Source organism: Drosophila obscura, unplaced genomic scaffold (assembly GCF_018151105.1).
Source record: "Drosophila obscura isolate BZ-5 IFL unplaced genomic scaffold, ASM1815110v1 contig_165, whole genome shotgun sequence".
In the NCBI taxonomy this organism is placed as follows: Eukaryota; Metazoa; Arthropoda; class Insecta; order Diptera; family Drosophilidae; genus Drosophila; species Drosophila obscura.
The window spans coordinates 3,196,053-3,208,950 of NW_024542752.1; the positions used below are offsets into that span (position 1 = coordinate 3,196,053).

The 12,898-nt window shown below is 50.7% G+C and overlaps 2 protein-coding genes across 13 annotated transcripts in view; one reads left to right on the forward strand and one right to left on the reverse strand.

Moving 5' to 3' along the window:
- Positions 1-894: 894 nt before the first annotated feature.
- LOC111066344 (endochitinase A) lies at positions 895-2,324 on the forward strand. 2 transcript variants are annotated; one of them, XM_022354860.2, is made up of 3 exons: positions 895-1,034; positions 1,179-1,246; positions 1,301-2,324. In XM_022354860.2, the coding sequence occupies exons 1-3, from the start codon at positions 1,011-1,013 to the stop codon at positions 2,244-2,246; spliced, it is 1,038 nt and encodes a 345-aa protein (XP_022210552.2). In that variant the 5' UTR covers positions 895-1,010; the 3' UTR covers positions 2,247-2,324. The 2 variants fall into 2 exon arrangements, with proteins under 2 accessions (XP_022210552.2, XP_022210553.2); XM_022354861.2 differs by having other exon boundaries at positions 1,328-2,324.
- Positions 2,325-4,948: 2,624 nt separating this feature from the next.
- The window catches only part of LOC111066347 (protein sidekick), an 87,377-nt gene continuing 79,427 nt past the window's right edge, over positions 4,949-12,898 (reverse strand). For 2 of the 11 annotated variants that reach the window (XM_041591959.1, XM_041591951.1), the window contains 8 exons: positions 12,390-12,587; positions 10,685-10,702; positions 7,219-10,452; positions 6,863-7,141; positions 6,618-6,641; positions 6,034-6,381; positions 5,595-5,932; positions 4,949-5,470 (listed from right to left, as the gene is read on the reverse strand). In XM_041591959.1, the coding sequence (XP_041447893.1) occupies positions 5,228-5,470; positions 5,595-5,932; positions 6,034-6,381; positions 6,618-6,641; positions 6,863-7,141; positions 7,219-10,452; positions 10,685-10,702; positions 12,390-12,587 (4,682 nt within the window). In that variant the 3' untranslated portion in view covers positions 4,949-5,227. The remainder of the gene's footprint in view (positions 5,471-5,594; positions 5,933-6,033; positions 6,382-6,617; positions 6,642-6,862; positions 7,142-7,218; positions 10,453-10,684; positions 10,703-12,389; positions 12,588-12,898) is intronic. The other 9 variants (XM_041591962.1, XM_041591957.1, XM_041591952.1 and 6 more) reach the window with 8 other exon arrangements.

Genomic DNA, 12,898 nt, shown 5'->3' on the forward strand with positions numbered 1-12,898 from the left:
GATCGTAAACCAAGAGGGGGAACACTGGGAAAGGTGCTCCAATGAATGGAAACATCTCAATTGGATGACACTGGCACCCAGCCCCGTCCGGCTGTGCAGGGCTGTGCGAAACAATCCTCAATGCAGGGCAGAGCCAAAGCCAGGGCCAGGGAGGCATCATCTGCCCATGGTATGACCCAAATTCCAGAATTTCGAATCAGAAAAAGAAAAAAAAAAAAAACACCGAAATTTTCAATGTGTTAAAAAGCAAAGCGGAAAACAACAACAGCAGCGGCGGGGGAAATGTTTGGTTGGGGTTGGGGGGGGGGGGGCGACCGGGGAAAAGTCATCAACAAATTTTTATGGCCAATCGAATGGATGCGGTGCGGCCCTTTCAAGCGATCCCCATCGAAGACCCTTCGAGCCGTGCCCCCATCCCCCGTTCACCCCGTTCACCCGTTCGCCCCGTACCCTGCTGGCCACTCGCACCGTACCTCTAGGCCAGGCATCGGATCCATCATTCATTCAATCATTTTGTCAATGATGTGGCTGTGGTCCATGCTGGACGCACGCTCATTATTATTATTGATTTCCCAGCTTAGTATTTCGCTCTGCCCCAACACGGAGACTCTTCAGGGCTGCAATTAATTTTCTCGTTGTTCCACGAGTGTTGTTCCTCCAACTCCAGCAAGAAACCCGCTTGGTGTCGGCCCTTTATGTTCTAACACTGCAGCCAGCATTGCTATTGCTGTTGCTGTTGCTATTGCTGTGGGGCAGCAGCAGCAGCAGCCAAAGATGCTGCAGCGGTGGCCGATGCTGAGCCCTCGCCATCCGTCTGTTGGCTATAAAAGCTCGGGTCGCGACTCTTTGTGGCCTTAGAACAAAAGCAACAGCGAACGCGAGTGGCTCTCGAGCAGATACCCCGACAAATATCCAACGAAATACAAATTGTTTTTTTTTTTTTTTTCTATTAAACTCCCAAAGGATACGGGACTCGTCCTAGTGCAGTGCTAGCCATTGATATCCCAAAAATGTGGCAACAATATTTTTTTGTGGTATGTGAAAGCAAAAAAAAAAAAAAAAAAAAAACAGCTGGAAAAGTGGAAATTCCCTGCAGAAAGTGAAACAAAATACAGACGTGGAGGGATTCTCTGGAGTCTAGACTCAACCAATTACAATTAAATTTCTTGCACTTACAGATCTTCGCCTGCTTGGGGTCTGGCCTGGTCGGCGGTGGCAATGCCTTCTGGTGGCCCAGGGCCACAACGTGAGTCTCTAACACACATCTAACACATCCGTTCTGCAGCCTGATATATCGCAGCCCTGCTGCACGCCCTTTTGATTTCAGGGAAGCACCCAACGCACAGCAGATGCTGCAGCAGATACCGCTGACCTACTTCCGCACATACACGTACCAGCCGCTGACTGGGGGGGGGCCCTTCAGCGTGCCCTTCTTCGGCTACGGAGCAGCTCAGACGCCGCTCCTGTCGCCGAGTCCGCACTACGACCCGTACGCCGTGACCAGCTACGCGGCTGCCCGGCGGCACGATGTCGCCGCCAAGACTGGCGTCACGCCGCCAGCTGCCAGCAGCTCCACCACCACCACCAGCACCACCACGCCCGCTCCAACGACGACCACCACCACCACCACGACGACCACCACTCCGGCACCGACTACAACGACCAGCAGCACAACGACGCCGCCTCCACCTCCTCCACATCCCGCGAATGGCATCTCAGAGGGAGCGACAGTGGGAGGCTCCTACCCCTCCTCGGGCGGAGGCTCTGGAGCGACATCCTCCCTGCTGCGCTATGGAGAGTATCCGACCTACACCCGGCGGGTGAGCAACCTGTACAACGCCCGACCGCAGTACCCGTATCCGGACTACTTCAACAACCAGCCGCAGGGCGGGTTGGCGGAGCCGGGTGTGGGAATGGGAGTGGGAGCGGGTGGCACCCGCATCCAGTTTGTGCCCTGCATGTGCCCCGTCAGCGTGCCCAGCCTGAGCAGCTCCCTCACTGGCGCTGGCGCTGCCGCCGCCGTTCCAGCCGCTCCAGCAGCCATCGGCAGTGCGTCCTCCTCCAACCCGGCGGCGCGTCACATCGACAGCCATGAGATGCAGGCGGACGCAGAGTTGGATGCGGATGCAGACGTGGACGCAGACCCAGAGGCCAGTGACGATGAGGAGGACGTGGAGGAGGATGAAGGTGTCACTGCCAAAGCACTGCCCGACCACCAGGAGACGACATCGAACAGCCCCGCTTAGCCAATGGCGCTCTCCCACTCCATAGTATTAAAAAAAAACCACACATCGACTGATTTGCCAGTTCTAGCTATATACTACCTATATACATATATCTTATGTTTAAAGTTCCCCAAACTATTTTTTTTTCTCACGTTTATTCGAACTAAAAAAATAAAATGCGAGCCTCAAAAAATAAATATATAAACGTTCAAATTTTCCAAGTATTTAATTTATTACGGCAATTCCACGGGCAGAAAGAGGGAGTTTCGCTCAAGGCAACACCATAGAGGATTATTTTAGTTTACAAAGCTGGCGCATATGAGTACCAAATGCCCCGGCAACATACTCGTTAAAGATGAAAATAAAATATTAAAAATACAACAACAAAATTCCAGCGATTAGTGTGGCCACGGCCACGGCAGTGTAGTATTGGGTGTTAGGTAAATGCCGTTCAGGATAGACACATTTTCAAGTAAAGGTATTTATTCAGACTGGACTGGATATACTGTATACTCGTACAGTCATGTGTAAATTCAGGGCAAGAGCTCTAAAAAAAATTACTCTTAGCTATTTTCAGTGATATTAATTTGTTTTGTACGTACCATTACATACATACATATATGTGCATACATGTATGCCATTCAAGACCCATAGCCCCCCAGTGCTCAATTGTAGCCATTTTCTGGTTAATTTCACTTTCGTTTATTGAGTCGTATTGGTAAGTTTCATCAAGTACATTTACACATTTATATGGTATCGTTATAAATATTCTAATACTTTGCGCTTGCTGCACGACGATTTTAACTAATCCGGAAGTCCAGCCCAGCCCGTTGTCTGGAGCTCCCCCATCACCATCACCGCTGCCGCAGCGCATCCGCTAGCGTGCCAGCAGCCATCCAGCATCGGTCCAATCAATACAATACAATACAATACATCAATCAACAATTACAATTACAATTACATTTACTTATCTAGAGATGAACTTGCGCACCGAGTCTTTGTAGTAGGGGGAGGGGGAGGGAAGGGGATTAACATTAAAAAAATCAGTTTTCAGCATGGAAAAACCCTTTGGATCATACACTCGGAAATGCGGATACTGCGGCGGCATTCACTGCCATTCCACCGACATTCATGCGAAAATGCGCCAAAGTTGTGTCTAGTCTAAACTTAGTTAATGCATAGGCTAGTACAAAAAAAAGGAGATACAAGTAAGTATACATATAATTATATTAATTAATTAATCGAGGGGAAAATATATAATCAGTCATTTAAGTCGTAGATATACATACACATATAAATATAATTGTAAAATATAAAATATAAATATACATACATATAGATATAGATAGATATACAATACCCACGCGCACGCGCACGCGTAACCATGTCGCTTGCTATTCAATATATTCCATAATCATATTCATATTGATATTCACACACATACGATTAGATATGAACGCTTGTTGCTTGCTTAACGCCAATTACAATTACAAATACAATTACATTTACGATCTGAATCGAACATTTCAAGAGTTTTACCCTAGAGTTTTCACCCAAGCTTCGTTTGCGCCTCAAACTTAGCTGGACATAAAAAAAAATCATCTCTTACCCGCTATTATACAATAATTGTATATCATATCATACTGTACTTAGTGCTATGTGTTCGTGCTGTCGTTCAGAATGAAACTGCATCTGCATCTGCTTCTGCTCTTAATTCGTGTCTCGTTTTCGCTATCGCTTTCGCTTTTGCTCTTTGTGTGTTTTGCGGTTTTTGTGTGGGTTGCAGTTTTGTGTTGCTGTCGCTTACGTTTTAAAGAAAATTGCATTAATATGGCCTATATATCTATATGAATACACATACATATATGTAAGTACCTATAAACCTATCGGAGCGGAGGAGCTGCCGCAGCCGCTGCCGCTTGCCGCATTTTCTGCGCATCCATTCGCACAAAAAATCTTCTCATCTTAAAAAAAAAATATATATATCTATATATTTATAGGTATATCTTTTCCTATAAGTTATGATTTTTGTGTGATTCGTATGCATATTTGTTGTTGTTTTTGTTTTGTTTTGTTTTCGTCCTGTTTCTCATTCTCATTGTTATTCCCATTTTCGTCAACTTTTTCTCGTTTGCAATTAGCCAACCGATTGCATCGGTGGCAATCTTCAAAAAAAAAAAAATAAACAACTTCTCTATCTATTCCAAAATATTAAAAAAAAATACACTCCTTTAACCCCGAGCGAGTTTGTCGATTTGTTTTTTGTTTAAACATAATGAGATTGCGCAGATCATTCACGCTGAAACATTCAACCAAGACAGACGACAGACAGTCACACAGGTGCGCCGTGCCACGCGCTGAACACACGTGAAAATCATTTATAAAATTGGATCGGCCGAGAGTCGCTTTATCACAGGACCTGCTGCCGCCTTCGATAAATGCCAAGAGTTGCGTTTGGCTAGTGCCAGTGGGGCGTGGCAGCGTGTCAACGGACACACACAAACAAAATAAATACTACACAAAAAAAAATAAAAAATTAAATAACTTACAGAGCGTAGAGTCGAGTAGAGTCGATTAGAGTGTGGAGAGTCATGCTTGAGGAGAGGATACATGGGTAAGGGATATTGTGTGGGGAACGAACAAACACACACGTTAAAACTAAATGCTGGTAAATCTCAGATCTCTCGTAACTAAAAACTAAAACTAAGAACATACAGATAGATAACTACGATAAATATCCATGTAGCAGCGCCTCGCCGGACAGCTACGAAGATCCAGGGAGAGCCAGACAGAACAGTTGCAGGCAGGCAGGCAGTTTAGCCCACTCGCTACATCCGTGTCGAACTCGTTAGAACGCTCCCCACTGCAACTCCAGCTCCGGTTTCAGCTTCAGCCTCCGTTTTTCCGTTTTCCGTTATCGTTTCCAAAATAATTCAGACAAATGTCTCGCGGATGACGGTGCTGCTGCTACCACGGCATAGATCTTAGAATTCGGTTGATTGTCAGACAAATGACGAGAAGCCGGGCAGTGGTGCCCTCGATCTGGCCATATTATTGACAATAATCTGGCCACCATTGAGACTCATCACTGCACTGCCCTCCGGCTCGGAGTCTGTGTAGCTCGAGTAGTTGCGCACGGGCTTGGTCTTCTTCCAGGACTGCCGCAGCGAGTCATTCACATTCGCATAGTGATTGACGAACGAGTGCGGATCGCTCCTCACGCTCTCGTTCTCGCTCTCCGAGTGCTATCGCAAATAGAGACAAAGAGAAAGACAGAGACAGAGACAAAGAGAGAGGGAGAGAGAAAGTCGTCTTGTTATTATGGGTCCAACGAGTGCGAAAACCTTCGCACAATTAGAGCCGACATACCTGGGATGCCTCCGAGCTGCTCACCTCGGATGGCTTTTCCGTAACACTGCTGTCGTCGGGATTCTCGTCGTAGCACTTGAGACTCTCCTCATCGCTGTGGTACGCCACCGATGCGGGCGAGGGTCGCGGTGGACTCTTACCCAAATGCACACTCACCGGCTGGTGTCGGTTGGTGGACTTACGGCCGAGGGTTCCCAAAGTTCCGCTGCGCAATGTTCCAACGCTGTTCAGGGTGCCGGTGCCGACGCCGTGACGCGAACGATACAGCTCCAGGGCCAGCTCCTGGCGCTCATCAATCGACATGGCCATGGACTCCTCCAGCGTCTTTTGTGCCTCCTCTGCAAGTAAATCCACATGGCCCACATTCGATTACTCGCCAAGATCTTTGCAAACGGCTTCGCCAAGACTCGCCAGACTCCCCAAGGGCCTGCACACTTACGCTTGTACTTGTAGCTCTTGCTCTTCACACAGAGCACCGCAATGACCATGACAATGATGACGATCGAGGTGGCCGCCAGGGAGACCATGAACCAGGTCTGCCTGTAGAAGGGCTTGTGCTGCAGATAGCCGTACTCCAGATGCAGCTTCGAGGGCGTCAGTATCGAGTCCTTCGAGTAAACAGGGAACGATATGCCATACTTATTGTAAGCAATTACCCGGAACAAATACGCCGTCGATGGCATCAGGATGTGGTAGCTGACGGTAAACTCCTTCATGGTACCCTTTCTGGACTGCTCAATCTTAGTCCAGCGGGAGTCGTCTAAGCGAAGATAGGGAGGTCTATTAGCTGCCATTCGAAGGGGGAGGGGTTAAGACGTTAAGATGTTAAGGGTATTGCTTTTTGCTACGATTAGTTGGGGAGGAGGGTTTGCAATGGGCTTATTAGTGGGATGGGATATAATAACAGGGCAATCATAATATCAAAGTGGAAAGAATAAATCTAATTGTGGGATCAGGACGGGGGGGTTTGATGGGTTGGTTAATTGGGGGGTTCTAGCATCTAATTGGCTAGCAAATACTTACAAATAAATGAGGGCTCTCCATTTTCTACGCAAGCATTTGATTTGGTTTATTTTTTTTGGTATTTAGAGATTAAGTTAATTTTGGATTTAGAACCAAGCCACCAACGATTAATCGAATAGAAGAGGTGTGGAGTGGGGGTATAGAAATATATAAAAAATACAGAGATACATTATGTACGCATAAGTAGTAAATAAATATTCGTTTCTACCATCCACCCATAGAGAGAGCAGCAGCCTTCTACTCACCTCGCTTCTTGGCCTCGATGAGGTAGCCCAGTATGGGGCCCCGGCCGGAGGGTCCATTGACCCAATGTACCTCAACGCTGGACAGTGTCTTTGTGAGTGTGAGATCGCGCGGTGCCACCGGGGAGCCATCCTGGGGGCCTGTGGTCACATTCGCGCTCACCGCCGGTCCATAGTCGTTCGTCTGGGCGCGCACGGTGAAGGTGTAGGTGACCTCCTCCTCCAGATTCTGCACACGCAGCGTGGTGTTGGACACCTTCTGCTTCACCTGCTTGCTGAACTCTGTGCGGGATAACAAAGGGGGGGATTTTTGTTTAGATTGAAAGCTGCGATGCAGAGCTGCGATCGATGGGGCTTACTTTCGTTCTCCTCGGTGGTCTCGTAGGTGACCAGATAGCCAACAATCTCGCCGTTGAGCAGCTTGGGCGGGTCCCAGGTCACCTCCAGGCTCTGCATTGTGATGTCCGAAAAGCGCAGATTGAGCGGGGCACTGGGCACGCCCGGCATCGTCTTCGCAGTGACGGGGGCGGACCTCGGCCCGTCTCCGGCCGGATTGAAGGCCAGCAACTGGATGCGGTACTCGGTGAACTTATCGAGAAAGACCAGGCTGTGCGATGTGGCCGTGGCCGAGACCACTTCGATTTCCTCCTCGAATTTGCGGCCCGGCTCGAGGGCCTGCGGCGACCACGTCACCAAATAGAATATCTTGTAGCCGAGTATCTCTCCGTTCTGGCTGCTCTGCTTCGGTGGCTTCCAGCTCAGGCGCACCTCCGTGCTGGAAATGGCCGTGGCATCCACGCCCCGCGGCTCTCCAGTGGGCACCGCCTCGCCCACATAGACGGCGGTCGGCGGTGTGGCCGGGCCCGGTCCCTGCGAATTGAATGGCAGCACCACGATCTCGTAGTTGCGGTCCTGCTGCAGATCGGACAGCACCACGCTGTTCTCATTGATGCCCATCACATCCGTCTTCGGGGTCGACTGCAGGGCCGGTGCGAAGTCCGACAGCTGCTGGTACAGTATGCGGTATCCCCCGGTGGCCGCGTCGCCGTTCCACATGCCCGTCTCCAGCGCCCCCCACTGCACCCGCACCGAGGTGGTCGTTATGGGCACCACCTTCAGTCCCCCCACACCCACCGCTGGGGCGGCGGGCAGGGTGCGCACCACAATGCTCTCTCGGCTGAACGCCGACGGGCCCAGATCGTTGGTCGCCTGAATGCGGAACTGGTAGGTGGTGTACGGACGCAGACCCAGGGCCGTGTACGAGCTGAGTGTGGGATCGACGCGCTCGGGCAGCGGCTGCCAGCGGCCCTCGTTCTCCCGCATCTCGACCGTGTAGTATCGCAGCGGGGCGAACCCGTCGCGGCCCGGCGTCCAGTTGAAGGTGATCTGATGGGCCTGGATCTGGCTGCGCGACACCTGCGGCCCGGACGGTGCCTGCGGACGGTCCCTGTTGTTGGTCGTGTACACCAGCACCGAGGCCGTTTTGCCCCAGCCGAGGCGTGTCTGGGCCGTCACGCTGAAGCTGTAGTAGCGCTCGGGCATCAGGCCGGTGGCCCGGAAGGTGCGATCCGAGGGCGGAAACTCGCGGCTGTAGTTCAGATTGGCGCTTCCGTTGAGCGTGTAGGTGACCTGGTAGGCGAGTATCTCGCCATTGGGGTCCATCGGCACGTCCCAGATGATGCGCGCCATCGAGAAGGTGACGTCCGGGAAGCTCACATTGGACGGTGATCCGGGCGTGTCCTCGAACGTCTGCACCCGGATGGGCGGGGTGCTGAGGGCGCCGTTGCCGAGCCGCGTGTAGGCCAGCACCTGGACGTGGTACACCACAAACTTCTGCAGCTCGGTGAGGGTGGTGGTGAAGGAGCTGTTGTTGGGTATCGTCTTGTAGAGCACCTGCATGCCGCGCTCGGTGGCCGCGTAGTACACCTTGTAGCCATCGATCTGGCCGTTGCGATGGTGGGGCGGTATCTCGCCCCAGCGCACCACCACCGTCGTCGAGGAGGTGGCGTTCGCCTCCACATGCAGCGGGCCGTAGCTGGGCACCGCTTCCCTGGTGCGCTCCATGGCCAGGCCGCTGTCCAGCGAGCAGCCCACATCGTTGCAGGCGTTCATGATCACTTCGTAGAGGGTCCACTCCTCGAGCCCCTCGAGCACATGCGAGTTGGCCGTGTGATCCTCGATCATCACGGAGCGGGGCGGGTGCTTGGAGGGCTTGCCGGTGCGCTCCATTTGCCGGTAGGTGACATTGTAGCCGCGCGGATTGCCGAACCACTCCATCTGCTGCAGCGGTATCCAGCGGACGCGCAGCTGCAGGGCGCTCATTGCGCGTACCGTCACATTGAAGGGGGCGTGCATCGGCTTGGCCTGAATGGTTTGAAAGTCCTTGGTGGGGTCCGAGGGCCGGGAGCTGCCCACCACATTGGTGGCGCTCAGCCGCAGCCGGTACTGGGTGAAGGGCATCAGGCCGGTCACGGTGAGGGTCTCCGCATCGGGATCGCTGATTTCACAGAGCGTGAACCAGGTCATGTTGCGGGCCGTCTGCGCCTCCACCTTCCACTTGGTGATGCTCGAGTTGCCGTCGAAGCCGGGCGTGAACTGCAGCACCACCGAAAACGCTTCGATGTTGGACAGGGCCAGTGTGGTGGGCGCATGCGGCAGCACCGGCTCCACGCCCGATTGGATCGTCGCCGTCTTGGGCGGCCCGCTGCCCACCCGCGTCCAGGCGCACACCTCGAACCAGTAGTGGGTCGTCGCCTGCAGCTGGTTCACCGTCAGCTCGTTGTCGTCGGCGGTCAGGTTGAAGAACTTCATCGTCTCGGGGCGATCCTTGACCTGGTAGCGCACCGTGTAGCCGGTGAGGATGCCGTTGGCGAAGCGCGGCGGCGCCCACAGCACTTTGACGGACCGATCGGAGACATCGTCAAAGTGCAGGGCCGTTATCTCGTCGGGCACGTCGTCCAAAGTCTCCACCGGCACCAGCTGGCTGGCCACACCGTCACCGGGATCGGTGAAGCAGAGTACGGTCACATTGAACTTGGCGAACTTGTCCAGGCCACCGAGCACCGTCGTCTGCTCGGCCAGTGGATCGATCAGGCTGGGCGGCACCGTCATCATGCGCCGCTCCATGTCCCGCTCCTCCCCATCGAGCTGCCGTCGCTGCCATGCCTGGATCTTGTAGCCCTGGTTGATGCCGTTGATCTGCTGCGGATTCGGCGGCTTCCACGTGATCTGCGCCGCCGTCGAGTTGAGGGCCTTCACCCTGACGTTGGTGGGCGGTGCCTCGGGCACACCCTCCTTGGTCTTGATCTTGGCCCCCTCCGTGTAGACGCCCACGCCCATGTTGTTGAAGGCCGCAATCTGCACGATGTAGTCCTTCCACGTGATCAGCTCCTGGATCAGAAAGTTGCGCTGCGCCTCGTTGGTGATGTTCTGGTAGGACCACGGCACATTGTTGTACCCGAACAGGCGATAGCGCAGAATGTAGCCCAGGATCTGTCCGTTGCGATGCTCCTCCTGCGGCGGCTGCCACTGCGTAATGATCTCGGACATGGACCGTGCCGAGCCCACAAAGCCCACAGGCGGTCCCGAAGGAGCTGTGGGATTCAGAGTCAAAATGGAACTATCAGTGGGCTGATTTCAAATGCAGTTGCAGTTGCAGTTTCAGTTGGCGCAGTGTTGCAGGTGTTCAAGTGTTCAGTCTGTACATGTTTGTACTTCGCTTTCGCCTTGTCAGCTGTCAGTGGGTGTTCTCGGGTGTGAGGAGTCTAGTGTGTAGTGTGTGTGTGTAGTGTGTGGTGTGTGTATGTGTATGTGTGTACCATGTACCTCGATAAAGCGGAAACTCTACGCGCGTTTGATCATCCCAAACGGGCGACGACGCCAATATGCGATTTGCGATTTGCAGTTGGGTTGACGACAACGATAGCAATTGGAAGTACAATACATACAGGGATTCAGCATTAGTTCTTTACACTAGTATACATACGCTACATACAGTTATGTACAGTGTACTCGTTATATATTGTACGAGGAACACACTGCTTACTCTTATTTGGCAATGATAACATCAAATCAAAAGGAGCTAAACAAATTTCAAGGTGTATGACAAATAAACAACAAACAAATAAAAAAAAAATATATATATGTAAATAAATCAAAAACTATTGCAGAATCACTGTGCAGCTAAAGTTGCTAAAGCAGCTACTAACTGATATTTTGAGAGCTTTTAAACTTGCTTAAGGACGACGACTGTGGGGTCGCGCAGCCCGATTAAAGCATTTAAATATTCATAAATAATGCATCAAATTATTCTCTTGTCTTCTTCGCGCATGGAACAAGGATAACGTATAAGTGAGCAATGATCATGTGATCATGTATCAGGCATGGCGCACTTAGCCTTAGGCATTACGATAGCGAACCTTTGGCTATTGTCTGTCTGAACAACAAACTGTACGCGTGCAAATAGTTAAATATTGATCTTAAAAATAGCTCAACCTTTTTGGTTAAACCTTGTGGAACTACTACGAAAAAGCTGAACAGCTTAACAGCTTCATTTGGCCCTTAACGTTATATATCCCACAGGGGGGGGACTCACCTGCGATCTCAACTCAAGAAATCAGTATAGAAAGTATAGTATAGATCAGGGTTCGGCACACAGACACTGACATGTTTTAGTGCGTTTGCATGTGGCAAATACTTTGCTTGATTCTCTGCAGCTGCGGCAGCCGAACCAAGCCACACGAAGTTTTTACGCTGTGCGTGTGCCGAGTGCGCTGCATCCGACGGACGCTGCCGGCCCCTGGTATGGAGAGACGACTGCTGTAGATTTTATAAAATGGAAACTGTGACTATGTGAATGACCTACAACTCTATAAAGGCCTCATTTCGGGAGAGCTACCGTCTCCCAGCACAGTATTTTTGGAAATAAAACCCAGCAAATTGCTTGGAGTTCATGAAAAGCTTCCACATAATCCAAGTGATCTGCATAAAAGATGCATTTAACGATAATGTGCAAAAGCTTCAAGATTTCGATTTATGCTAGAAATTATCAAAATAATATGAGCACGAGTACCCCAAAAACATTGTTCAAATATTGATTTCTCCCCAAGGAAAAAGGAGATGTGATTGTGGCGGTTGTTCCGTGCTATAAATTGTATGACAAAAATAAAGTACAGATGGACAAAAATATCAATTCAGCGGATACCAAGATACTTTATAGAGTTCACAGTTGATATGTATAGAAAATCAGTGGCACCTGGGAGTGGGAGCGAGAGCTTGTTTTCCGCAATTCGGTAATAAAAATATGCGCATAAAAAATGATGATAATCAATGGGGATAATCAGTGAGGATTCCTCAGCAAATCAAGATCAATTGTAGCCAATTGTAACTGAGGAAAAGCAACAGACACACACACAATACGATATACGATATGCGATACGATAAGGGAAGCAAAAACAAAGTGATTTCAATGGAAAAACCATAAGAGCTTATTGGGGCTGGAGGGAGGGGGGTAACATCTTTCCGTACTCACCTTCTTGGGGCAGCTCAACAACATTGCTGGGCTCCGAGGGGGAGCCCTCGCCGACCCGATTGACGGCACTGACACGAAACTGATAGACGGTGGCCGCCTTGAGGTTCTCCAGCAGCATCCACCGCTGATTGGCCGATACGTTGCTCAGTTCGGTGATCCAATTGAGAAGGGGATCTGGAACTGGACCTACGAATTTTTCTGTGATGTTAATGTGTTGAAGTGAGAAGAAACAAAACAAAACAAAAAGAACAACAGGCAGACCGAAGGACAGAAGGACAGTCGAAAAAGAGTGTGTTTCCAGAGAGAGAGAGAGAGAGAGAGTGAGAAGAGATTCAGTGGAAGTTTTGAGAGCAAGAGAGTGGTGATTGTTGGCGATTAGTGGTGAGAAATGGATTGATGGGTGGATTAGTGGGTGCAAATGGCAGAGTTTACCGCATGTTCCGTGTGTGATTGATGGTGTGTGATTGATGATGTGTGATCGCGATGAAAACAAAGTGCAAAACAACAAA